This window comes from Cetorhinus maximus, chromosome 18 (genome assembly GCF_964194155.1).
Source record: "Cetorhinus maximus chromosome 18, sCetMax3.hap1.1, whole genome shotgun sequence".
NCBI lineage: Eukaryota > Metazoa > Chordata > Chondrichthyes > Lamniformes > Cetorhinidae > Cetorhinus > Cetorhinus maximus.
In genome coordinates, this window is record NC_135896.1 from 13574053 (window position 1) to 13601649 (window position 27597).

A 27597-nucleotide genomic window follows, 5' to 3' on the forward strand; every position below is an offset into this window, starting at 1 on the left:
TGGAGATTTAAAAAAATTATCAATTTAATTTTTTTTCCCTGTGCCTCTTTTATCGCTCTCTTTCTTAATCCCATTTTTCTTTCCTCACGTTATTATGCTTTCTGCGCATGATTTTACATTGAACTAAATATGCTAGGCCGGATTTTAGTGGAGGAGGCAGGAAAGCTGCATTGGGAAACTTCCTAAGATAAAAGCAAAATACTATGGATGCTGGAAATCTGAAACAAAAACAAAAATTGCTGGAAAATCTCAGCAGGTCTGACAGCATTTGTGGGGAGGAAGACAGAGTTAACGTTTCGAGTCCGTATGACTCTTCAGAAGGGTCATACGGACTCGAAACGTTAACTCTGTCTTCCTCTCCACAGATGCTGTCAGACCTGCTGAGTTTTTCCAGCAATTTTTGTTTTTGTTTGGGAAACTTCCTGAACTGGTTGACCGTCTCTTTTATTTCTGTTCCGGGTAGGTGGGGATGGAATCTAGCCCGCTGCCTCTCAAGGCAGCAACAGAGGCGGGTGGATGGCCAGACCAGCAGGGAGAAATGCTTGCCTCAGTCTACTAAGACATTGGTCCAGTTTTAAAGATGAATGTCAGACTTTTAAACCCTCACCCCTCATCCCCCACCTACCCATTATGTCCCCTCATTTCCCATGCCCCTCATATCCCCCATGCTCCCTGATACACCCATTTCCCCTCCATACCCCCTCCATGCTCCGTTAAACCCCCATGCCGCCTCCATAGTCAATCATCCAGTACCCACAGTGCACAGGCCTCAGGGGCCATGTGGAGATGAAAAAATATTAAACTTCTAACAGTCTAATAGAGCTGTCACTCAAACACACTTGATATTGAAAAAAATTCCCATTGATAAAACAACATTCAAAAAACTTAGATCCCCTCCAATTGTCTATCTATTGTAAAAATAAACATCTATTTCACTAATCACATCAAAGACAGATTGTCCTTTAATAACCCCTTAAAACCGTCAATGAAATTGTAAACACGGCCCCCTGATGAGATAAGGGTTCTTTTTTAGATTTTGAAACTCAGCCAAGCATTCATAGCAGGATCAGCTATAATAACAAATCCTGGAAATTGGAAACAATTGAAACTGAAAGACCTTTTTTCTTTTTTTTCTAAGCTACACCAGATGTCCTGACCATCAAAGTAATCCAGAAGCAGTTCCACTCGCCCCCCTGCCCCCAACTTTAAAATAGTTTTTGGCACTTAAATCGCTTAAGATTATTACACTAGAGATCCCAACAACAGCAGTAAAAAGATATCTAACTTACATTACAGCACCTAACTATTGAAACTGAAAGAACAATATTTTTTCTGGATGGAATTTTCCTAGATTTGCACTAAGTACGGTAGCAGGTGGATAAAATGGAGTCCTACCTGCCAACGAAAATGGAGGGTTTTCACGCCGTATCGTTCTGAGCCCACCTCATTATTTAATCACTCCCGTAAGACATGCCGTTTCCATGGCGGGTGGGTTCTCATTCGCCCGCCTGCCATCACCACACTGTTGCATCACGCCGGCCGCCTTCTTTAAAAGGCAGCTGCCAGCAAAGTGCTCATCGCCACCAGCTCACCACCACTGCCCAGAGACATGGCTAGCAAAGGAAAAAAGACTGCAGTTCCCCGCTTCAACGAGGGATCACTCAAGCGACTGCTGGATGCCGTGGAGGTCCTCTGAGGTGTGTTCTACACATGCTCTGGCTGCAGGATGGGCAGCAAAGTCACAAACCTGGCTTGGGAGGTGGTGGAAGTGGTGGTCAGCGCAAATGCCCTGCAGAGGGGGACAGCCACCTAGTGCCGCAAAAGGATGAATGATCTCCTCCATTTCGCCAGGGTAAGTCACTCTTTTCATCACTCTCAACTCATACACTCACAAACCCATCACATATCCACAGGGTCTTCATTCACTGTCAGTGCAAGGGACATCACCATTCACTCTTTCACACACACCTGCACTGACCTCAGCCCATCCATGGGCCACTCACCACCCACACAGGCTCGGCAAACTTATCATCTGGCTCAGCAGACGTCTTGATACACTCTCCCCATCACTATCCAAACTGGCACACAACAGGACCGAAAGGTTGCTGACAGGTGGAGGGAAGCCAGAGATCAAAGCTCTGACAGAATTCGAAAACAGAGCCATCTAGTTGGTCGGTGATGACCAGGGCCGGTCCTGTGCTGATGGTGAGGTTGGCGCTGCTCTACCAAGTGAGGGCCCAGCAGTGCAACATCCATCAGGCAGCCATGCCGTGAGTGATGTGTCCTCTTTCACAGGCCACTGCCATGCACTAATTATCTTCCTTTGCTTTCGCAGGCACATCTGCCAAACAGCCGACAGAGTCCATGACCCAGGGCCTCCAATCAAGCCCCGAAGAAACCTCTGAAGAGGAATCTGGATGCACCCTCCTTGAAGTCCCGTCACAGCACTCCCACACCCTCCACCATGGCAGAGACACACACCTCAGTGGGACCTAGCTTTAGAGTAGCCTTGGGATCACAATCTGGTGAGCACATCGCGCTTTCTGATCCACAGCAGGCGGAGGCAGGGATTTCCCAGGTCCCTGGTGCTCGGAGGACTGCTGGAGGCCAGAACGTTGCTGAGTCTAAGTCAGATGATGAGCCTCTGGACTCGGTCATGTCACAGTTGCTGGACCTGCAAAGGCAAGCTCAGGAAGATCAGGAAGGGATGTCCGCTGCACTCAGATTGCAAGCCACGATGGAGGAGTCCGTCCATCTTCAGGCTGAGGTAATAGCGCCGGTATTGCAACACATCGAGGTCAACACTGGCAGGATGGTGGCCACCATAGAGACCTTGGTCTAGGACGTCACTCCTGCACTGCTGCACGGGCTTAACTCCATCACTGATGCCATAGTTGGCCTCCAACAGTATGTACGCGAGAAGGGTGGTGGGCAGCTCAATCTCACTCCAGCTACCCCTTCCGCTCACAGAATCAGCCAAGGCTCTCAGGCACCCATAGGGAGGAGGAGCAGCAGTGCACACTCCGGGGCCATTCACCCAGGTGACTCTGGGAGTGACCGGCCCATTCGAATCCCCTCTTCCTGTGACCTCCACAGCTCCAGCTTCACGAGCCGAGGAAGGTGCCACTGCCACAAAGCAGGACCCCGAAAGCAGGCTGGAGCCCACCAAGTCTCGGCCCTCCAGAGGCCACCCGCCAAAGTCATCACAGAAAGGGCGTCACAGTCAGCAAGCTGCCTCCACCTCTGCTGTGGATGTCTGGGGAGCACCAAAATATAGCGGCAGGGTTAGGAAAGTTAAGTAAAAGTAGTTGCACAACCTGGGCATGGGTGTTGATCACTTGTACATACTGTTCACTATTCTCAATAAACTCCTAAGCATGTCTCCCTGCCTGTGGCTTCATGTTCTGATGAGCTGTGTTCTTGTCACTCAGATGTGAAACCTTTCTGCACAAGGTAAAAGGCAGGTGTCTCAATCCAGGCCTCTTCCCTGTGCTCTGTGCAGCCTGCAGACCACAGTGATGGTCCAGCCTTACACTCCCTGAAAACATTACTGATGCCTACACCTCGGCGGTGCTGGTCATTGCTGCAAGAATGTAGTGGGCAGACGCCACAGAGTTCTCTCATTCTCTTGGTGTGCTCTCAGCACCTTTAAGGTGGGGCTGGCCCCCATCATACCAGCATCTGAGACCATTGATGCTGCGAGCTGTCTTTGGTGAGACAGGAGTCAGACATTCTCAGAGGCAATGTGAAGATCTATGGAGTGTCCTCACTGCATGTTATCATCATCCTCCTGCGATCGAGCGACTATTAGGGCCTCCACTGTGTTTCTATGACAGGAGCATTCTCACAGATGGTATTGGTGCTGCCATAAGCCAGACTGGAGTCAAGCGTTCACAGCTGCAATGTGAGGATCTATGGGGATACTTCACTGCATGTCGTCATCATCCACCATAAATCTGACAGCTATGAGGGCCTCCCGAGCCCGCCTGCCTCGTCTAGCCAGTGCAAGAGCTTCATTCCCGTCATTGTCACCACTGAGGACACCCTCACCCTATCCCCGTTGGCGTCCTCCTCATCCAAGGAGACCTCCAGCTCCTCCATCTCCTCCTCAGCCAACTCGTCTCCCTGTTGGGAGTGCCAGGTTGTAAAGGGCGCAGCAAACAACGATGATGCGTGACACCCTCTGCAGACTGTACTGCAGGGCTTCACCAGCCCTGTCCAGGCACTGGAACCGCATCTTCAGCATCTTGATGGTCTGCTCCACCAAGTTGTGAGCTGCTGCACGTGCCTCAATATAGTGTCGCTCTGCTGCAGTCTGAGGCCGCAGCATGGGTGTCATCAGCCACGGCCTCCACGGGAAGCTCTTGTCCCCAGTGAGCCAACCCTGCAGCCTCTGTGGACTCTGGAAGACTGTGGAGATATGCGAGCGACTTAGGATATAGGTGTCGTGCACACTTCCTGGAAACCATGCACACACCTGCAGGATGCGTTTCTGGTGGTCGCATACCAGCTGCACGTTCAGTGAGTGGAAACCCTTGCGGTTGATGAAGTCCACCGAGTGTAGCAACAGAGACCTGAGCGCCACATGAGGGCGGTCAATCGCAACCTGCACCTGTGGGACCCCCGAGATCAGGGCGAATCCAATGGCCCTTGCATCCTGGCTGTCCCAGTCTCGGGCGAAATGCACAAAGTTGTGTGCTATGGTGCTATGGAGAAGATGGCATCCGTGACGTCATGGATGCATTTGTGGGTGGCGGATTGTGAAATCCCACAGGGGTCACCCGTGGAGCCCTGAAAGCAGCCACTGGCATAGAAATTGAGTGCCACAGTCACTTTCACAGCCACTGGCAGTGGATGCCCTTCATGTCCCCTTCGCGCCAAGTCCTGCATTAAGTGGCAGATGTAAACCGTCAGGTCCCTAGACATGCACAGTCGTTGGCGACACTGGTTCTCAGTCATTGGCAGGAATGGCAGACGGCATCTATATACTCTGGGTGTCACTAGGCGCTGACCAGCCACAGCTCACTGTTGCTCCTGGGTAGTGTGTGCGGGAGCCCCTGCTGTCCCCTTCTTCATGAGGCTGCTGCTCCTGCCTTTGCACAGCCAGGAGCCTCAGTCGCTCTCTCCTCAGTCTTCTATGGTCTCTGTAGGCCACCAGGCATATAGCTAGGTCACCAGGATCCATGATCCTGACACGGTCCTCCTGCAGCATGAAAGAGAGATGGACGTGGTTATCATGGGCGTATTTAGCACCTTTCCTGGCCCTGTGTGACTACCCCTTAATGCTTCCCAGAGAGTGCTGGTCACCCCTCGGATGGCCAGAGATGAGTGCGCTGCATGGCTGACCTGTCGATCTGCGACATGGGGGGCACTGGTCCAAACCAGGGTGCTGAGATTGCAAGGGGCTGCGAGCGCCTCCAGCAGTGACTGCTACATGGCTAGCGTTGGCGAGGAGATTGTACAACATGTGCAGTCCAACTTCTCCGCGGTCCAATAAAGTGGTGGTGGACTCAAAGTCTGTGCCGGGAGGGGGCGGGGGTAAGGTATGGAGTGCTTGGTGCCTCCACGTTGCTTGCATGGGTAAGCAGGCTAAGAGCCTGACCCCAATCATATCACTGTGGCTACGCCTGATCTGTCTCAGTTGCAGAGGCACAGTCAGTTTATACAGGTTTCCCTAATGCGTGGCCACTTCCCTTGATTACCCTATCCCCACCTCAATTGCCTGTGCGCGGGATGCAGCCCCACCGACAATGGTTGCCTCCGAGGCTGGCCAGCACTTGCTCCCAGCCACCACCCACCCCCCTCCAGGAGTCGCCTCTGAGACTGGCCAGCACTTGCTCCCAGACACCCCCAACCCCCTTAGCAGTTGGCTCTGAGTCTGGCCAGCACTTGTCCCCAGACACCCTCTTCCCCCAACCACGGCAGTCGTCTCAGGGCCAATGATTAGTTGCCCCCACCCCCCTCTCCCCCGACACCTCTGCGGCCTGTAAACAACAGGCGAGCTGTGGAGAACTCTGCTGCTCACTCACCTCAGTTCTCCCAAAGTGAAGGCTGCCAAGTGCACGCCTCCTGCGTGCTGTTGTGAAACCACGCCGTCATGGATGGACGATACGGCGGGGACCTGACAGCCTAGTGAGATGACCTTTCAATTATATACTGATGTATTACAATTAGCTCCCCTCCGACCGATGGCGGGAAATGCGGCCCGCCGTTGGTGGGCTGGGCGGACAATCGCAACCTGCCTGCACACCATTGTGAAGCAGGTCATGCCATATTTTCTGCACACGTCACCTATCACGCCTGCCACCAGTGGACTCAGAAAATTCTGCCCTTTATTTCAAAGCCGGTCAAAGCAGGTGACTGTTTTCTTCAGTTCCGCCCTTGGAACTTGAGTTCTCCTGTGGTTCATGCCTCTTCCAAGAGGCCGTGAATTACCTCTACTTATTGAAAGGGCCCAACTGCGTTAAAATCATGGGAGATGGGGGTTAAACTGCCCATCCAGCAGTGGAGCTGGCAAGATCAAGAATGCTGTGTGCAGGGGAGCTACCCATACCCTTATCCCGTGTAGCCAAAAATTTCCAGAAATGGGAATGGGGGCGGGAATCCTTGAATCAGGTCATACCTGCCATTTTAAAAGGGCTCTGAGCTATCCTGACTTAGTGAAACATCCGAGCCTCTAAATTTTACTTTTTGGTTTAGATACCAGGCAGATTTTAATAAGGGAAGCTGGGAGGGAGGGTGGGGGCAGCACCCCCATCGACCTGATCTCTAGGAACCCCGAGGGAATTAAATCTCTAATTGGCAGCAGCAACTGGGTGAGATGGTGCCATAGTGTTACAGTCACTGGACTAGTAATCCAGAGACCCAGTTAAATGCTCTGGGAACATGGCTTCAAATCCCACCATGGCAGCTAGTGGAATTTAAATCTAATTAATAAAACCTGAAATTGAAAGCCAGTATTAGTGATGGTGATCATGAAACTATCACTGATTGTCATAAGAACTCACTTGGTTCACCAATGCCCTTTAGGGAAGGAAATTTGCCATCTATACTCGGTCTGGCCTACATGTGTGACTGTAGACCCACAGCAATGTGGTTGACTTTTAATTGCCCTCTAAAATGGCCCAGCATGCCACTCAGTTCAAGGATAATTAGGGATGGGCAACAAATGCTGGCTTTGTCAGTGATGCCCACATCTCGTGAAAGAATAAAACAAAACCCTGATGGTCCCTGCTCCACAGCGGACATTTAATTGCAGCATTCCCCTCATGTGGGCGGAAATCCTACCATGAGACTTGGCAGCCAATCAGAGGCAGGCAGCTCTCCATTACCGGCAATGCCATTGGGAGCGGTGGCTGCTGCTGGTAACTTGGGCCTTCACTAAGGTTCATCATGAGACCCCTGAAGAAAGGTAAGTGACAGGGGGATTGGGGTCGCAGGGATGGAGTTACCAGTGGGGACAGGAGTAGGAGGGGTCCGAGGAAAGGGCGTGGTGGTGGCTCTTAGGCGCTGGGTTCCTTAATCAGGCATTGAACGCTTTTGAATGAGAACTCCACCCCACCAGCGGTGGCAGGATGAGGCCCTTAAGTGGACATTAATTGCCTACTTAAGGGCCTCAACTGGCATCCGGGTGGGAAGGCCACCCACAAGTCTTCGTGCCCTGGGCTTAATCGGTGGAAGATAGCGGGGGTCACCATCCTGCCCAATTAAACCGCCACTCCAACCTCCAAACTCTTCTTGGGGGAATGGGGTGGGGGGTTGGATGGGCCTTAAATTCTACCCACTGTGTGCCTCAGTAAGGGTTATCGAATCTAATTGGTTCAAGAAACATGCTGCTCTGTTCACACAGGTCTCAGGTCCCCTGTAGAGGACATGTTAAACTGCTGCACAAAAGCCCATGAAATGTCTGTAGGCATTTATAAACATAATGACAGGCAAGCATCATTTGTTAATTACGGACTGCAAAATTCACAATGTGCTTAAATCACCTAATTTGCATTTACAATCAATGGACCTGACTGTTGATATATCCAATGGTGTGTTGGCTAGATGTTTGTTCTGGCCAGTACACTATACTGAGACAACTATTGCAATCACAGTTTCTGTGTGGTGCTTGTGGTAAATACAGGCAGAATATGAGAACTGCACCGTAGAAAGCTTGTGGATGATGTTAAGGGGTTATACATTCTCGACTGCTCTGCATCTGTTATTGGTTCAACAAAATCCTGAAAAGGAAAACAATAAAATGCACAAGTGTCCTTATTAAAAGTGACTAATCACCAGGTGAAAATGACAGCAAAACTTCAGAATTTTTGGAACATATCACTTTCAAAGGCAAAAGAACTGGTATTGAACTCTTTCAAGGAAAACAGATTTGAACATTCACTCATACATCATCTACTGTTTTTAAGAATAGAACAAATAAAAAGACCAGCTGGTTACCCAGACAGTTTACTGACAGTTTACTCTCGGAGATGAAAGAAACTCAACATGACATGACATTTCATATGTTGTTTTAATAACAATTTTCAGTCAGTACTTGATTGAGTTCTTAAGACTGGGGAATGGTGGGTTTAACATTCAGTAGTCTTACATCATCCTGTATCATTTTGAAGTAACTGTGCTTTGTTGGTGGGAAATGGTCACTGGCTGTAGTTTTCCTGATCTTTAAGACAGCGGTTAGGAGCTTAGAATGTAATCAGCCGATGTGAGTTTAGAATTAAATTTTAGCTTAATTAACTCCAGTGTTACAATTTCTGCGAGCTTTTAGCTGGTTACAAGACAGAAACAAACTTATGTTAAAGCTATGAAAATTTCTTTCATAACAATCAAGATTTGAGACAAGAATCTACAACTTCACAATCAATATGGGTACGATAGCATGGAGGTTATGTTACTGAACCAGTAACCCAGAGGCCTGGACTAATGATTCAGAGTGATTAGTTCAAATCTCATGTGGTATCAGCAATGCTGACTATGAAACAACTGGACTGTTGTTAAAAACCCATTTGGTACAGTAAAATCTTTTAGGGAAGGAAATCTGCCACCATTAGCTGGTCTGGCTTATATATGACTTCAGGCTCACAGCAAAGTGGTTGACTCTTAATTACTCTGAAATGGCCTAGCAAGTCACTCAGTTGTACCTAATTGCTATGAAAAAGTCTAATTAGAATAAAACCGGATGGCCCACCTCACATCAACCTTGGCACCAGACAGAACAAAGGCACACCCAGCCCATTCGAGTCTACAAAGCTCTCCTTGCTATCATCTGGTGACTTGTACCAAGATTAGAAAAGCTGTCTCACAGACCAGTCATGCAACAGCCTGGCATAGTCATAGGGCTTAATTTTACCACAGGGCTTGTAATATGGTGGGGTAAGGTGTTGGAAGGAGAGCCCAGTGTCTTCTCACCATGATGGCATATTACCAGCAGTGGGAGCATGAGTGGCACAGCTGCTGGAGGCCCCGCAGAGGGTTCCTGGTCAGGGGGGACCCCCCTTAAAGGCTGCTTCATGGCCCATGAAGAGGCTCACTGTGGTAATGACTGCCTCGATGGGTAAGGCTTAACTGTTGGAATGTGACCACCCCGCCCTCTCCAATTTCCTGATTGCTAGTGTCTACCTGCTTAGCCCTAGCTTGCTCAAAGAAACTTACCACATCTTTGAGGGTGCCTCAGCATGGAGACTAGTGATGGCACTGCTGAGACTCTGAGCTGCTGGCCTTCTGATTGGGTCAGCAGCTCTGGGAGTTGGACCGCCATCCTTAATTGGACATTTTCGATCCCATGATAAAGGTCTGACAGAATACCAGTTTATTTTGATAGTGAAGAAAGGAAGGATTCACCATGCTCCACAAAATGTAAATGAAGAATGGCTTTGCTGATGATTCAACAAGTAGTGGAAGGATATAAGCTTGGTGTCCATAGAATAAGCATATGAAAATGATTTGTATGGCTCCTGATTACGGACACATTGGCAAGCTGATAAATTCAAAAGCCTATTCAAGCCAAACATATCTGACTTAATTTTTTTTGCATGGATTAAGACAAATACAGAAGGTGTTTACAATAGAAGATATTTGCATTTTTCTCTATTTAACAGTAGTATGTTCAACACTTGGTGCAATCATGGGACAAAGTTAAAACTTGCATCAAAAGTAATGTACATGCCAACTTCCTCCAATCAAAAAAAACCTTTTAATCCTCTCTAGTAATGCTGTTGGAATTGCAATAAAATAATTCTGTGGAGAGTTGGTAAACCTTCTAAGGTGGAGAATTATTGGGCATTATTCAGTGAAAACAGAAACAAATCTTTGCTTGGTTCAAAGAATAAATACATGTTTGTTAAATAATCAATTTCTCAATTAACTCCCAGGGTTATAACCTTTTTTTCCCAAAGCTTTCTTATGAAAACAAACCTAATTTGACAGTTTCCATTTATTTATACATTAAATTAACGTTATACAGCTTCAAGCACTAAGAAACACCATGGGTGAATTCTTTCTTAATGTCTTATTGCATTATTGGGATTTGTATGGTATTTGGCTTAAGAAATTTACTTCTGTAACACAGTACCCAATAGAGCTGTGGACCTCAGGCTAAAACTCAACAGAATGGACATCAACAACAGCTAACTGTCAGACGATTTACAAGTAAGTAGTTTAGTCATCCTGTATAGAACCAGGAACTTGTGTAGCTAATATAAGGCATACAATCTCTTCTGTACTTTCCAACTGGTAGCCCTGGGGAAATCCAGAAGACTCTGTAAAGTTTGGAAGTTTTCAATGAGGTTTGGCAGGAAGTTTCCAACTCATACTTACCCACACATCCTTGTCCTCTTGGCGGAACCTCAAAACCTTGATCACAATGGCAGCGGAAGGAACCATCTGTATTTTCACAATATCCGTGAGTACCGCAGATAGTTCCATTCATACACTCATCAATGTCTGCACAAAACCCAAACAATCAGTATTAGTTACAAATTTTCAGAATTGCTCAGTAATACTGAAAAAAAGCTAGAGGAATGCACAATAAGGATTACTGGAATATGAGTTCATTCTTCAGTAGGTTACGATGATCTTACTTGTAAATGGAGTAAGGGTAATACCCCACAAATCAATATGGTGTTGATACCATTTAAAATAGCAATAAAACAAATTGGTAAGTGCAGTGGAATTCAGATTTAATGATCACAGGGTGATTTTACTGGAGGGTGTATCGTTCGCTCCTCCTCCCCCCCACCCATTAGAGCTAACGGACATCAAAAAGGCTGCCCACAGCAATGATACGCTGCAGGCAGCCTTAACAAGCTCAGCTATGACCTCCACCCTCAGTGAACGCAAGTCTCTGCCTCGAGAGCTGCCGGCCAATCTGACTGGACGGCAGCTCTTGCTGTCCCAGCAGCACCAGAACTCAGTAGTGGGCGCTGTTGGGACTTCAAGCTGTCCCGTGAAGAAGACAGCGTGGATTGTGGACTCAGTTAAGTCTGGGATTTTTGGGCAGGGAGGGATTGGGCACCGTAGGGAGGGGTGGAAGGAGGAGTGGCGTTCAGGTTTAAGGAGGTCCTGGGGATGCCCAAAGGGGGTGTGCTCCCAATGCACACAGGGTGCATTGAAGGAGGTACCCTCCTTCCTTTCCACTTTTTCATTAGAGTTGGTGAGAAAGCTTTTGTCTGCCTTCTACTGCCGACTATGTTATGGCGGTGGAGGCAGAATTAGGCATTTAACTGCACCTTAATTGGGCAGCTAAGGGTCTGAATAGGTCCAAGGGTGGGCGGGCTAGCAGGTGCCTTACCCACCCACCGTATTATGGAAAACAGGTCGGGGGTGGGTGGGAAGGTGGTGGTGGTGGTGCCCCCTGCTCCCCACCCTGCCAAAAATATACGCCATAGGGGGCTGTAAAATTCACCCCCACTACTTGATCATGCACACTTAACCTCTGCCAAGGTCAGAATGATTTGTCACTGACCTTGGCCCCTCCCCACACGATTGTCACCCCAACTAAGGGCTCAAGTGTATACTCCTTTTCCTTAGTTTTTTCTCCCAAAATGTATTACTTCAAACTTACTCAGATTTATTGCATCCTTTATCTATGGCTTCCATAATATTTTTATAGACCCCCTATTTTTACATGTTCAGCAAATTTTGAGATTGTGCTCTCAGTGCCTAAGTTCAAATCAACTGATTTGCTGTCAACTGCATTTTTTTCAAAGTACAAATATCAATATTTATTTTTTCCTAAATGTGGTGGGATGGATTTTAAACCATTATTTGTTCAGACACTTTGCAAAAAGAATGACCAAAGTCAAAATGGGCTAAGTAGAGTGGCAATTGCAGAGGTACTGCAATATTAATATTTATTCTATTTTGCAACTGTCAGTGCACATCTGTTTGGCATTTCTAGATAGTATTATGTACTGACGCCCTGTTTGACAACACTGATTTCTTTAAAAGTGACACTTTGAAATTGATATGCTTTGTCAGTAATTGCTAAGGAAGGTTTAAACAGATTGGGTGGAACCTGATTCTCACTGAAAAGAGGTCTTTTTCTCAATGCAGTGCTGAAATATAAGGCTGATGGCATAATAGCACCTGCAGAAAGAGAGCCACAGCTGCACATGATTATTTCACAGGTAACCCCTCAAAGAAAAATTCAACAATGCCAAATGCTTAATTAGAATTCTCATAAGATATAGCAGAGAAGAATTTTAACAATCATTAAAGTTGAAGACAGTTAATACAAACTATTAAAAGGGCCACTATTGAGTATACAATGTAGTGAAATACCTATAATAAATTGTAGCAGCTGCACAGAACTGTAACAAAGATTTTGGTTTCATTGCTAACATCAACATAATGTCAGCACTCTAGCATTCATAAGTGAAGGATGTAACTAAGACTCCTCAGACTCAATTTAACTCTGTGTAGTGAATGGGTTGTAAGTGAGTTAAGTCTTACCCTTAAAATGTGTATATTAAGCTTAGGCCATTAAAATCTTTAGGCTGTGTCCAATCTATTCCTCATACATAGTACATGGACATATCAAACTAAGGGAATGGAGATGGTGGTTTGGCCAATAGCAGCTCATTCACAATGAGACCCTATGGTGAAGGAATTAAAAGGGCATTGCACACAATTCAAAAAAACTACAAGCCAAAAATGATTTAATACTTCTATGAATGTGAGCTATATATTCCTGACAGACATTGGGAAAAAATACATCTTCGAGGATGTTTTGAACATTCTTTTATTACAGATGACAATTAATTCCAATTGTAGGCTGTTTTTTCTGTAAAACTAGTGAAGAAACACGGGTGTCTAATAGTAGATCACAAGGTAACGCATCATCACAAAAATGTTGGAGTTAATTTTATTGGTTTATAGTAATACTTATAAATTATTTCTCAGTTCAGATTCACAGAATTACAGAATCTTAATGGCACAGAGGAAGGCCATTCGGCCCATCCTGTCTGCACCAGCTCTCCAATGAGCATTATGACCTAGCGCCATTGCCGTGCCTTTTCCCCGTGCCCCTGCATCTTGTTTCTATTCAAATAATCATCTAATGCTTTCTTGAATGCCTCGATTGAACCTGCCTCCACCACACTTCCAAGCAGTGCATTCCACACTTGTTGTGTGAAAAAGTTTTTTCTCATGTCACATTTGCTTCTTTTGCAAATCACTTTAAATCTGTGCCCTCTCATTCTTGATCCTTTTACGAGTGGAACAGCTTCTCCCTATCTGCTCTGTCCAGCCCCCTCATGGTTTTGAAAACTTCTATCAAGTCTCCTCTCGGCCTTCTCCTCTCCAAGGAAAACAGTCCCAACTTCTCCAATCTTTCCTCATAGCTGAAGTTTCTCATCCCTGGGATCATTCTTGTAAACCTCTCCTGCACTCTCTCCAATGTGTTCACATCCTTCCTGTAATATGATGCCCAGAACTGTACACAATATTCCAGCTGAGGTCTAACGAGGGTCTTATATAAATTCAGCATAACCCCCCTGCTCTTGTACTCTATGCCCCTATTAATAAAGCACAGGATACTATATGCTTTATTAGCTGCTCTCTCCACCTGTCCTACTACCTTCAATGATCTATGCACATATACACCCAAGTCTTTCTGCTCCTGCACCACCTTCAAAATTCCACCCTTATTTTATATTGTCTGTCCATGTTCTTTCCACCAAAATGCATCATCTCATACTTCTCCAAATTGAACTTCATCTGCCACCTATCTGCCGACTCCACCAACTTGCCTCTTGAAGTTCCACACCATCCTCCTCGCAGTTCACAACTCTCCCAAGCTTCGTATCATCCGCAAACTTTGAAATTGTCCCCTGCACACCAAGATCTAGATCATTAGTATATATTAGGAAAAGCAAGGGTCCCAAAGCTGATCCCTGGGGACCTCCACTACAAACCTTCCTTCAGCCTGAGAAACATCCATTGACCATTACTCTCTGCTTCCTATTTTTCAGCCAATTTTGTATCCACAATTTTTATATTTTGTAAATAAATTATGTTCCGGCTAGCAACGCAATATGGTAAATGCCTCTATTCATTAAGTAATTTGTAATCCATTTGTGACCTGGAAAGTTGTAAGTTATCTCGTCAGACAGGCAATTAAGGACAGACAACAAAGGCTGGCCTTGCCAGTGACCCTGGTCCCATGTCTTGAGCAAATAAAAAAAAACTGATTAGGAGTAAAATCTGAATCAAACTCACCAGGTGGGAAACCCAAGGAATCAGGTGCAAACTTGTTTTACACCCTGCTCCATAATACTTTCCATTGGAGGGTAAAATCGGGTGGTTTGTTAAACCAATGTTGCAACCCACCCGTCAGTTTGATAACAGGTGGGTTAAGTTAAAATCTCCCCATTAATGCAATCAAATACTCTATTGTAACATGATTATCGGGGCAGGATATTATGCTCAGCGTGCGGGCCGCACACCCGACATGCCTAACCATAAAATGACGCACGATGACGTCGGGCGTGTGTCCTGACATTATTGTGCACTCGCACGATATTTTGTTCGGCAGGCGTGTGCCATTAAAAGGCCTATTAAGGCCATTAACAATCTAATTAAATTCAAATCTATGCTGCCCGTTCAACCTTATGTTTGGTGGGCGGAAAGGCCAAACGGCCTTTAAATTTTTTAGGAAACCTCATCCACAGGTGGGATGAGGTTTCTTAAAACAAATAAACATAAAATAAAAAATTTAAAATTGAATTATTAACATGTCCCTGCTCATGTGACTTTGTCACATGAGGGGACATGCTTTATTACATTTTTCATTTCTTTATTAATTTTTTAAACACTCTTCATCTCCCTGAGGCGGCACTGTGCCTCAGGGAGATTCTCAAGTGTGCACTCGCGTGCATGTGCGAAGTTCTTGCTCGCCCTGCTCGTACTCTCCCTGCCCGCTCAGGCCTTAATTGGTCCGCCAGCGTGAAATTGCCTTATGGCCTCAATCGCGGGTGGCGGTCGGCTTCCCGACCGCGCCCCCCCTCCCCCCCCCACCCGCTGAGCCCACCCGACAAGGGCTAAATTCTGCCCCATGTCTCCAAGAAGATCCATTTGAAATCATCCCTAGAGATTATGAAAATTCAGATTCTTCACTGTATACTTACTGGACTCTAGTGAGTAGTGTATTTGTTATTTTAAATTGTATGAAACATTGACAAGTTTATTATAGTGGAATACTTTTGAAAACTGTAATGGACATTCAGTCCTCTAAACATAAAAGTTTGGTCTCTCTTTATTATTCCATGCTCACACAGGATGTATATGTCTATGCGTGTGTGAAATAAGCAATAAATTCACAGCATGCCGCATATTCTGCATAGGTAAAATATTGTGAGCAGAGCATGATCTCATTCTGCCTGCCATCTGCATTTGCCCATTAAAAACCTTAGTTTCAATACTTTCTTTTATTAGCAATGAATGACACATACAAAAATACTATGGAATAAATAGGTTATTCAAAGGATTACACTATTACACAGTCTTAGCTTTTATGGAGCTAATAAAGCATCACACATTTTTAAACCCTAAGTTAAAATAACAAAGTACAGGAATGGAAGAGGCCTGTGACCAGTTAACTGTTCACCCTCTTGATTAACGAATAGTGAGTAGCATGGGGGCAACCTAAAACAGGGATAGGAAGATAAAAAGAAAATAGGGAAAAGTACAAAATTAACCAAATACAGTTGTCTTCTCCATTGTATTAACCTTCTTCCCCTGGGCTAGCATGGCAGATCAGATCTGCCAACCTGTAATATTCTCCACAGTTGTTGTCAATGTTAGTACATAACAGCTTCTGTAGAGCAGGGTTGACCTGCGAGTTTTCTTCCTATTCCTATACCTTCCATATTTCTATTCCTCAGCCCCAACCAAGCACAGCATCCAACCACTAAATCAAGAAATGAATATCATAAGAACATAAGAAATTGGAGCAGGATAAACCATATTTCCCCTCAAGCTTGCCCTGCCATTCAATATCATTCATGTCTAATTTTCTGCCTCAACCCCACAGGTGTGTAATTCAAACCTGCGGCCATCTGAATTGGAAGTATTAAAGTATTAATACTTATAAAGCTGGAGGACTATATCTACTGGATTAACTGAAGTATGAATGCTTGAACTTGATCATTATAATGAATATCAGCTGCATATGACACAAAAGTAAACAGGCATTATAAAATTCCCCAAAGGTAAATTAGACAGGTTTCCTTCAGGAACTGGAACATATTTTCTCCAAACTTCAAAGCTGTCAGTAATTTATATTCTGTATCACTGTAAAATACAGCTTTGTTACTATTCATTGATTTTAGATATTTTAGAAGTTGGATATTTACTTAATGCTGGTAGTTCTGTGGGGCTATGTTGAGGTCACAGTAAATTCTAGAAAATGTAGAAGTCGTAATGGGCGTTTGCTGAGTGAAAAGTAGTTAAAATACTTCAGTCTCTATTGTACCACGAATGTTGTAACTTCAGTTCCAAATTTAACCTTATATGCAAAATGTTTAATTTTTTCCTACCATATAAGAGATTTGTATTGAGTATGATGCATACGGATAAATACTGGAGAGTTTAATTAAAATAATACAGCACAATAAACAAATAAAAACTGAGGTTGTGCTGTTATAGTGCCATTCTTGCTTCAGTGCGAAGTGGCTTTAGCATGAAAATGGATGTATAAGTTTAGTCACTTCCTGACTGACCCCAAAGTGCACTAAATGCAAGCAATGTGAGACTTCCTCCATGAGGAAGTGCCACAGTATTTTACGTTCATAAGAAATTGAGTATGCCTCCAGTCCAATATGAAGTTATATTTTAAGTGTTCAGGGAGTATGTTCATCCACCCAGACAGATAGATACATTTCTTTCCAGTCTTGTTAATCCTAAGAGGTAGCAGATGCTCCTGCCTGCACTCTCCAAACACTTAAAATTTAACTTTTTGGTGACCATAGTTTTGAAGATCACTCAAACATGTAGCTTAGTGGTTATGCTACTGGGCTAGTAATCAAGATGCCTGGAATAATAATATGCAGACATGAGATCAGATCACATTTTGGGAATTTAAGTTCAGCTAATTGAATAAATCATCTGGCTTAAAAAGCTAACATCAGTAATAGTGAATACTGGGATATTGTAAAACCCCAATTGTTTCACTAATGCCCTTTATGGAAGACAATTCTAGCTGGCACTGAAACAGGCCTTTTAGCCCAACAATTCCATGCTGTGTTCATGCTCCATTTGAACCTCCTCCCATCCTTCCTCATCTAAATCTACCATTGTAATCTTTAATTCCCTTCTCCCTCAGATGCCTGTTCAACTTCACCTTAAATGCATCTTTATTTTTTGCTTCAACCACTCCCTGTGTAAGCGAATTCCACATTCTCATCACCTTTTGGATTAATAAAACTCCTCTGAATTCCTATTGCATGATCCTGAATGCATTTCTTAGTGCGTATCATATTGATTGCTTCTAGCATTGTTTCTCCCCAGAAATAAAAACAAAGGCCCTGAATTTTGCTACCAGGTGAGGTGCACAGGGTCAGGACATTTCCCGGCTCCAGAACCCGACCTGGGAAAAAGAGGTCTGGAAGTTGGGACATTCATTTCAGGGGGCAGGCTGGCTCAGAAGTTGGACCCGCCAACCCTGGAATGAGTGCGGGGGCTGTCAGGTGCAGAGGCGGGCTGTCCAGAAGGCCTGCCTCTGTGCTCTGGCACCGTGAGAAAGATTGGAAAAAAAATAATAAAACAAAAAATATCCCTCCAGCCCTCATCCCACTCATTCCCCCACACACTACACATGCCCCATCCATGCCAACCCATGTCACCTCATGGCCTCCCACCCCCATAGACCCCCATACTGCCATGAACCACCCCAATGGCTCCCCACACCACTCATGCCCATGGCCCTTTATAGCCTGATGCCAACTTGGTGCCAACTCATGTCAACCCATGCTCCCCACCCACCAACCTTTGACCTGACGCCCTCCACGCCAACTCACCTTGTGTCCACCATGGGATACCATGTGCACCTCAGAAGCCATGCTGACATGAGTTGTGTGTCTATTCATTAAGGCCTTATTTTAAAAAAAACACTCATTGATAAAAAAATTCAATACTTTGAAATTCTTCAAGGAATCTCTCGTGAGTACATTTCACTTAAATACCTAATCTGCTTCCTTATGAAAACAAACATTTCACTTCAGGTACTTAATCTCTTATGAAAACAAACATCTCTAATCAATAAGGACTTGGAGCTGTCAATCAAACTGCTCCCTAAACAAGCACCCTGCTGTGATAATGTTAGGTTGTAAAATCATTCACGCAACACAAATCCTGTAATGATAACCCTCAGGCTTATGGCCGGAATTTTCTGTTCGGGCCCCACATGCTGGTGCGTAAAATGATGTGCGATGACATCAGGCGTGCGTACCGACGTCACTGCGCATCATTCCAAACTGTCGTTCGGTGGGCGCGCACCAATTCGACTATGCACCCGCCGAACTGTCAAAGGCCTGTTAAGGCCATTAACAAACAAATTAAACAAATTGACAGGGCTACCCATCCAACCTTAAGATTGGCAGGCAGGCGAAGAGTCCAAGCGGCCTTCGCATTTTTCATGAAACCTCACCATAGGCGGGATGAGGTTTCATAAAGGGTTTATTAAAATAATAAATATTTTCCAAACATTTCATAAATATATCCAAGCCCATGTGACACTGTCACATGAGGGGATATGTAAATGATTTTTTACATTCTTTATTAAAAATTCTCATGAAATTAATCTTCCTGAGGGGATTGCTGCGCTCTTTCATACGCATGCATGAAAGAGCGCAGACCCCGACTCTCCCTCCTCCCCCCGTCCACACAGGTAGCACTGAGCACTACCGGGTGCGTCACACTAGGCAGGCCTTAATTGGCCCGCCCACATAAAATGGCAGCGCGCAGCCAATTGCGGGCAGCGATCAGCTCTGCACCCGCCCGCAGCCGCTCCTGACCGGTCTGCCCGACAGGGAGAAAATTCTCCCCATGTCAATAGACAGAATGAAATAGCCCGCACTGATTTTTTAAACTCCATTTTTTTAAATTTAAAGCCCAGCAGAGTCAAATCCCTTGACAGCTTTGACAGTTCTTCGACAGCTCCAATGAGTTTATGCACCTTCTATGCACATTCATGTCTGCTTTTAACAATTCCAAAAGGCACTTAATCTCTCCCAAAAAGGTAGCTTACCTCTCCCAAAGGGTTCCTAACCTCCCCCAAAGGGCACTTGACCTTTCCCAAAGGTGTCACGGGACTATATCCAAAGGAGCACTGTACCTTTCCAAAACAGTACCCTGGCTATCCAAACAAATCCACAAGGTTCAGACTTGCTCCTACCAGGTCTAATCTGCACACTTTGGGTTTCAGGCACCTACCTCACCAAAATCACACGAGTGGAGGAAGGTGCTGATTTATATGGAAAGCTACCTCTGAAAACCACAGATGTGAAATTTAGAACCTGCCCCCATTCTTTTCCCTGAAAAATTGGTGAAGGCCAAGTTCGGGGGTGAGGTTTCTGGATTCGGGCCTCTGCCAACATTTTCGTGCAGATGGAGTGCTTCTCCATCTGTGTGAAAATTCAGGCCATTCTCTCTGTATCCATCTTTCATAATTTAAAATCCTGTATTAGGTCACCCCTCAGCCTTCTTTTTCCAAGAGATTGTTTATCCTTTCCTGATATATATACCAATTCATTTCTGGTATCATCCTTGCAAATTTTTTCTGCTGCTTCTCCACTGCCTCTATATTCTTTTTATAATATGGTGACCAGAACAGCAAGCAGTATTCTAAATGTGGTCGTTACAGGTTTAGCATGACTTCCCTCCTTTTCAATTCTATCCCTCTGGAAATAAAACTGAGTGCTTGTTTTGATATTTTATTTCCTTGCTATCTTGTGGCACAACTTTTAGTGATTGGTGTATTTGTACTCCAAGATCCCTTTGTTCCTCTACCCCACCTGGACTTGCACGTTCCAAGTAATAAATGACCTCTCTATTCTTCCTACTAAAATTCATTATCTCATTTGAGCTTCATTTGCAAATTATTCACCCATTCTACAATTTAATTTGTGTCCTCCTGTAATTTGTTGTAGTTCTCCTCAGCATTGACTATTCTCAGCATACAATTTTGTCATTGACAAGTTTAGAAATTGTGTTTGATTCCAAATTCTAAATCGTTAAAGCAAATTGTGAACAGCTGGGGTCCCAACACTGATCCTTGTGGACCTGCACTTCCCACCGAAAAACTGCCCTTTACTCCCATTCTCTGCTTTCTGTCTTGAAGCCAGCTCACAATCCATTTTACAGCTTGTCCCTGGCTCTACCTTCTCTGACCTTTCTCATTAGTCTATAATGAGGCACCTTATCGAAGCACTTTTGAAAATCCAGACAAATTATATCTACTGCATTACCATTGTCTACTCTCTCTGTTAACACCTAAAAAAAAACAAAGTTGGTCAAGCAAGGCTTCCCCTTTTGAAATCCATGCTGACTATTCATTTACATATTTTATTTTTCTAGATATTCTCCTATTCTCCTCTAGTAGGGTTTCCATTATTTTTCCTATCACCGATGTTAGGCTGACTGGTCTATAATTTCCTGGGCATTTTCCGGCCCCCCTTCTTAAATATTAGAATTAGGTTAGCTATCTCCCAGTTCTGTGGAACCACACCTTTTTCTGACAAATTAATAAATATATGTGGTATACATCTGCTATCTCTTCCCTAGATTCTTTTAAAATGTGTGGATGCAATTCAATGGACTAGGGGCTTTATCGTCTTGAGAGTTTAATTAGTTTACTTCATATAGCCCTTTTTTAAAAAAATGCGCTTATCTCATTGCTCATCTCATCATTCAATATCATATGTACCTGATAAATACCAAAGCAAAATTATGTTTTAAAATTTTTGCCATCTCTCCATTGTTACTTGTAGTATTATCCTGTTTATCCCTTAATAGTCCTATTCCCATCCCAGCCTTTCTTTTTATTGATGTGCCTATAAAATATTTTACTATTTTGTTTAATCTTCTTTGATTATTTAATTTAGCTTCTAATGCCTTCCTAATTGTTTTTGACCACTCTCCTAATCACTTCTTATTCTCTCTTATTATGCACTTCTCTGCTGTCTATGTACTTAATGTGTGCCTCTTTCTTAACCTTCAATTTTTCCCTCATGTCTATTCATCTCACGAGTGTTTAGTTTTTAAAAAATTCCCATTGTTGTTCTACATTGTTGTTTGTCAATATTATTTCCCATTTTATTTTACCAAGTTCTAATCCCAGACCCTAAAAATCAGCTTTCCTCCAATCTATTAATCTGGTTTTCATCATACATATGTTCTGCTCTATTATCAATTTAAAACATGTATCATTATAGTCCCTATTGCCGAGATGTTCCCCTACTTTTACTTCTCTGATCTGCACTGGCCCATTGTGAGATCAAACAGTGAATTTTCCCTTGTTAGGCCTCTTACTATTTGGGTCAGAAGTCCATTTGGGTCCAGTAAACATTGTATGAACTCTGTTCCCTTATCCTCTTTACCTGTATCTTCTGTCCAATTAACATTTGCTCTCCTTGCCTAATCTGACCTATATTTGACTCCATACCTAAAGCACAGCAATGTGGTTGACTCTTAATTATTTTCTGGCATGAAATGGCATGGCAAGCCACTCAGTTGTGTCAAAACTGCAATGAAAATCAATAATAAGGAGAAAACTGACAAACTACCTGGCATCGACGTAGGCACAAGATTTGGCTACAATGACACACCCAAACCAGTCAACCCTGGTAAAGCCCTCCTGAATAGCATCTGGGATCTTGTGCCAAAATTGGGGGAGCCACAGCCATTGCCATAATTTCAGCCAATATCTTGGGTGTGCCCTATCTAGCAGAATAGGCAAGCAACAGCCTGACATAATTATATTCACAATAATACCTGTCAAGCAATGTCATGGACCCCTCCATTATTATTCCTGAATATGTCCTGTTGCACAAGCCAGACAGATCCACCAGAGGTGGTGGCATAGCACTTTACAGTCAGGAGGGAGTGGCCCTGGGTGTCCTCAACATTGACTTCAGATCTCATAAAGTCACATGGGATCAGGTCAAGCACGGGCAAGGAAACCCACCTGTTGATTACCACTTGCTCTTCCTCAGGTGATGAGTCAGTGCTCCTCCATGTTGAACTTGACTTGGAAGAGGAACTGAGAAGAGCAAATGCATAAAATGTACCCTAAGTGGGAGACTGCAATATCCATTATCAAAATTGGTTTGGCAGCCATGACCTGCCAAGATGGCTGAGCCCTGAAGCACTTATCTGTCCACCTGGGATGTGAGAGAACTCAACACTAGTGAAAAGTTTAATTGACCTTGTCCTCACAAATTTACCTGTTGCAGATGCATCTGTCCATGACAGTATTGATACACATGACCACCACATTTTCCTTGTGGGAGCAAAGTCCTGTCTTCACACTGAGGACAGCCTCCAATGCATTGTTTGATCCTACCATTGTGCTAGATGGGATAGATGCACAACAGATCTAGCAGCTCAAATGTGAGCATTCATGAGGCGCTGCTAGCAATCAGCAGCAGCAGAGTTGCGCTCCACCACAATCTGTAATCTCATGGCCTGGTATGTCTCACAATACCAGGGACCAACCCTGGTTCAATGAGGTGTGTTGAACAGTGTGCCATTAGCACCACCAGGGATACCTAAAAATTAGGTGACAACCTGGTGAAGCTACAGCTTAGGATTACATGCATGTCCTGGACAGATCTAAGCAACCCCACAAACAACAGATTGATCAAAGTTCTGCCACATTCATTCATGAATGATGGTAGGCAATATTACTAACCGGAGGAGGAAAATCCATGAATGTCCCCATCCTTAATGATGGCAGAGTTTAGCTCATGAATTCTAAAAATGAGGTTGAAGTATTGGCAGCCATCTTCAGCCAGAAGTGCTAAGTGCTGATTCGTCTCAAGATAACCATTAATAAATCCAATGGGAAGTTCAGGAGAACCTTCTTTATCCAAAGTGTGGTGACAATGTGAAAGGAGCTTTCACAAGCAGTTGTTGAGGTAAATAAATGTAGGTGAGGCAAGATAAGCTGATGAGTGAAAGAGGAATAGAAGGATACTCTGGTAGGGTTAGAGGAAGATGGGTGGGAGGAGGCTTGTGTGGAACATATAAAGAGATCAGTTGAGCTGAATGTCCTGGAGGAATTCAAACCCCAAACAAATTTAACCAAATGTTTAACAAGCCTATGGGATGTTAAAATGTAAAAAAAAGAGCTCAAACTGACCTCAACCCACCTTGAACCTGCCGAATTCCAGTTTTAATGGGGGCAGGAAAGCAGATGGCCAACATATCTGCTGCCAGGAGGCAGGTCACTGATTTAAACATTCTAATATGGATCCAGCTTTAATGTTGGCCGGCTGGGTTTCCTGGGGCTTGCAAAATCTGGCCACTAAAGGGAAGCAAGGATTGTTGCATGGAAAAGATGTGTTTTTCCAGAACTGCTTGTGGGTCAGGAGGAGCAGGAGTATTACCCCCAGCCAATCAAGCAACCCAGTCTCCCATTCCTCAGGATTGGATCACTCTCGCTCCACCCTGCATTCACAAACTCCGCAACCACTTTTCCTGCTCTCTATTCCTCTCGAACCCACCAAATCCCCAAAGCACCCTGTAACTACCCCATCTCCCTTGTGATCTCTATCCTGAGCAGCTGGAAACCTACCCATTCCTGAGCTGTACCCTCTTCTGGAGTATTCACTGCTTCACAGGGAACCAAGACTTTAAATTAGGCTGGATTCTGGGTGGGGAGCCTGTTAAATAAAATCATGCATGTCATGGAGTTAAAACTCCACACTATTAGGGAAATACAGACTTTTGACGAGAACACTGCTCTCACCTCCTACTCCCCCCACCCACAGCTTGGGAATCATGCCTCAGTAAATATCAGGGCCTACAGATATAAATATATAAATAATATATATACACAAAATATATATATTATATATATAAAATATACAGATATAATCTATATATGGGATTTGGTTCTATTGCCTCAATAAAGTCCTAATGTTAATCAATGCTATGCAAATAATGTCTATGCTCTGATTACAACCAGTTTGGCCAGAAAAGAAGAGGATTGATGAATTGAGGAACGAGCCATCAATTTGGTTAAGAATAAGAGAAAAACCCATTTATCATATTTTCCGATGCTCAAGGCTATTAGTTAACAATAAATCAAGTGGTTGAATCCTCCAGAGAAACATGATTTCACTGGATACCAACCCAAACCAACCTGACTGATGTAGTACCAAAATCTTATAATGCAATGCACTGGGGTTTGGTGGAGTTTCTCAAAATGCAGGACAACTTGGAGGGAATATTCAAACAATAAGAATATAGTATAATTTCTGATGCCATTTCCATTTTTTTCCCCAGAATGTTCCTATTCATCATTAATTAAGCTGAATAAGATGGAACAAAAAAACATTGCTGTTGCCTTGGAGAATACGTAAACAGATTTTGCTTAACTGTCCCAGTGATGTGATAGCTTCAATTTCAGGGTGGGAAAGAAAATTGTTCACTCAACAACTCTGGTTATTGTTCAGTCACAGATGTCAGATATAGATACAAAGAAAGACTAGCTTGGTTTTCACTTATGAGATCACATTTTGCATCATTTTAAAGATTAAATGAATGAGGTTTGAATTTCACTGTCAAATTACTTAGGCATGTAGAGGCTTATTGTGCATAACATTACATAGAAATTACAGGTGTAACTTTCAGCATAGGCAGAGGTGTAAAACGGGTGGCAATGATCAGGTAGCTTTGGTCCAAAAATGAACAAGAGTGCTGAATTGCAGAGGTGAGGTGAGAGTTACTGTGCTTGACAGTAAGGCAACATTTGACTGAGCTGACACCGAGGAACCCTAGTAAAACTGAAGTTAATGGAAATTAGGGGGAGAAACCGCCACTGGTTGGAATCATGCCTGGCACATAGGAAGATGTGGGGGTTGCTGGAAGTCAATTCTCTCAGCCCTAGGACATCAATGCAGGAGTGCCTTGGGGTAGTATCCTAGGCCCAACTATCTTCAGTTGCTTCAACAATGACCTTTCCTCCATCATAATGTCAGAAGTGGGAGTGGTGACTGGTGACTGCACATTGTTCACTACCATTTTTAATTCTTTCAATATCAAAGCAGTCTGTATCCACATGCAGCAAGACCTGGACAACATTCAGGCTTGGGCTGATAAGTGGCAAATAGCGTTTGTGCGACATAAGTGCCAGACAATCACCATCTCCAACACAAGAGAATCTAACCATCTCCCCTTGACATTTAAAGGCATTACAATTGTGAATTCCCCACCCTCAGCATCCTTGGTGTTATTAATAACTGGACACCTAATTGGACTAGCCATATAAATGCTTTGGCTACAAGAGAAGGTCAGCGGCTGGGAACTTTATGGTGAGTAATTCACCTCCTTAATGCCTGTCCACCATCTACGAGTACAAGTCAGGAGTGTGGTAGAATACCCTCCACTTGCCTGGACGAGTGCAGTTCCAACAACACGCAAGATTGACACCTTCCAGGGCAAAGCAGTCTGCTTGATTTGAACCCCATCCAACATCTTAAATGTTCATTCCCTCTACCACTGGCATACAGTGACAGCAATGTGTGCCATCCACAAAATGCACTGTAGCAACTCGTCAAGGCTCCTCTGACAGCGCTTTCGAAATCTATGACCTCTAGCTCCTAGAAGAGCAAGGGCAGCAGGCATATGGGAGCACCATCACCTGCAAGTTCACCTCCAAGCAACACACCTTCCAGACTTGGAATTATATGAACATATCTTCCCTGTAGCAAAATCAAATTCCCTTCTTAACAGCACCATGGGAGTACATACGCCTCATGGACGGCAATGGTTCAAGAAGGCAACTCACCATCACCTTTTCAAGAGCAATTAGGGATGAGCAATAAATGCAAGTCTTGCTAGCAATGATCACATCACTTGAATGAATAAATAAACCTGCCTGATAATCCTTTCGCATTGACTTGGGTTATGCTCCCCCACCAAAGTTGGAAATTTCATTGCACAACATAGCTACAGGTCATTTGCCATGAACAGTGCAATCAGTGTTTATTCTGTGTGAGCAGTACTTCAGAGGGGATGATGGTGTAGTTGTTGTGTCACTGGACTAGCAATCCAGAATGTTCTAGGGACATGGGTTCAAATCCCACCATGGCAGCTGGTGGATTTTGAATTCAATTAATAAATCTGTAATATAAAGCTATTCTCAGTAATGGTGACCATGAAATTATCATTGATTGTTGTAAAAAACCATCTGGTTCACTAATGCCCTTTAGGGGAGGAAATCTGCTGTCCTTACCTGGTCTGGTCTACATGTGATTCCAGACCCACAACAATGTGGTTGGCTCTTAACTGCCCTCTGAAATGGCCTAGCAAGCCACTCAGTTCAAGGGTGATTAGTGATGGGCAACAAATGCTGGCCTTGCCAGTGTCGCCCACATTCCATGAAAGAATAAAGAAAGTAAATCCCATTTACCTGCTCTGTTCACTTATTTCCTTTATCTTTCTCTCCTTCAACCATCTAACCTATCTTACAATGTTAAAGGTGCTATATAAATGTAAGCAAGCAAGAGTTTTTGGACTGAATTTTCATTCTGGTGTTCCCATCCCAATGCTGGGCTGAATTCCAGGACAGGATACCAAAAATGGCCATGCTGGGACCCTGGAGGAGATGTGCAAGGAGGCAGCCAATTAAGAAGAGTAAGTGTGCTCCCCAGCTTGGGGGGCCATTGGGATAGCCCAAAGCCAAGAGACCATCACTATTCCATCTATGATCTCCAGTCACACTGGGGGACCCATCTGGGAAAATCCAGATGACGTAGGTTTACCTCAATTGGCACTTTGATTGGCCTAATGGCCTACCCACCCTACCTTCCTGAAAACAGGCTGGAGGCGGAAACATGCTGGCATACCAACATCAGTAGCAAAAAATCACTG

The 27597-nt window shown here is 44.3% G+C and overlaps 1 protein-coding gene across 1 annotated transcript in view; it reads right to left on the reverse strand.

The window, feature by feature from the left end:
• LOC144692949 (latent-transforming growth factor beta-binding protein 2-like) overlaps positions 1–27597 on the reverse strand; it is a 662780-nt gene that overhangs the window by 80804 nt on the left and 554379 nt on the right. Inside the window, exon 31 of the mRNA XM_078562124.1 lies at positions 10819–10944. Coding sequence (XP_078418250.1) covers positions 10819–10944 — 126 coding nt within the window. The remainder of the gene's footprint in view (positions 1–10818; positions 10945–27597) is intronic.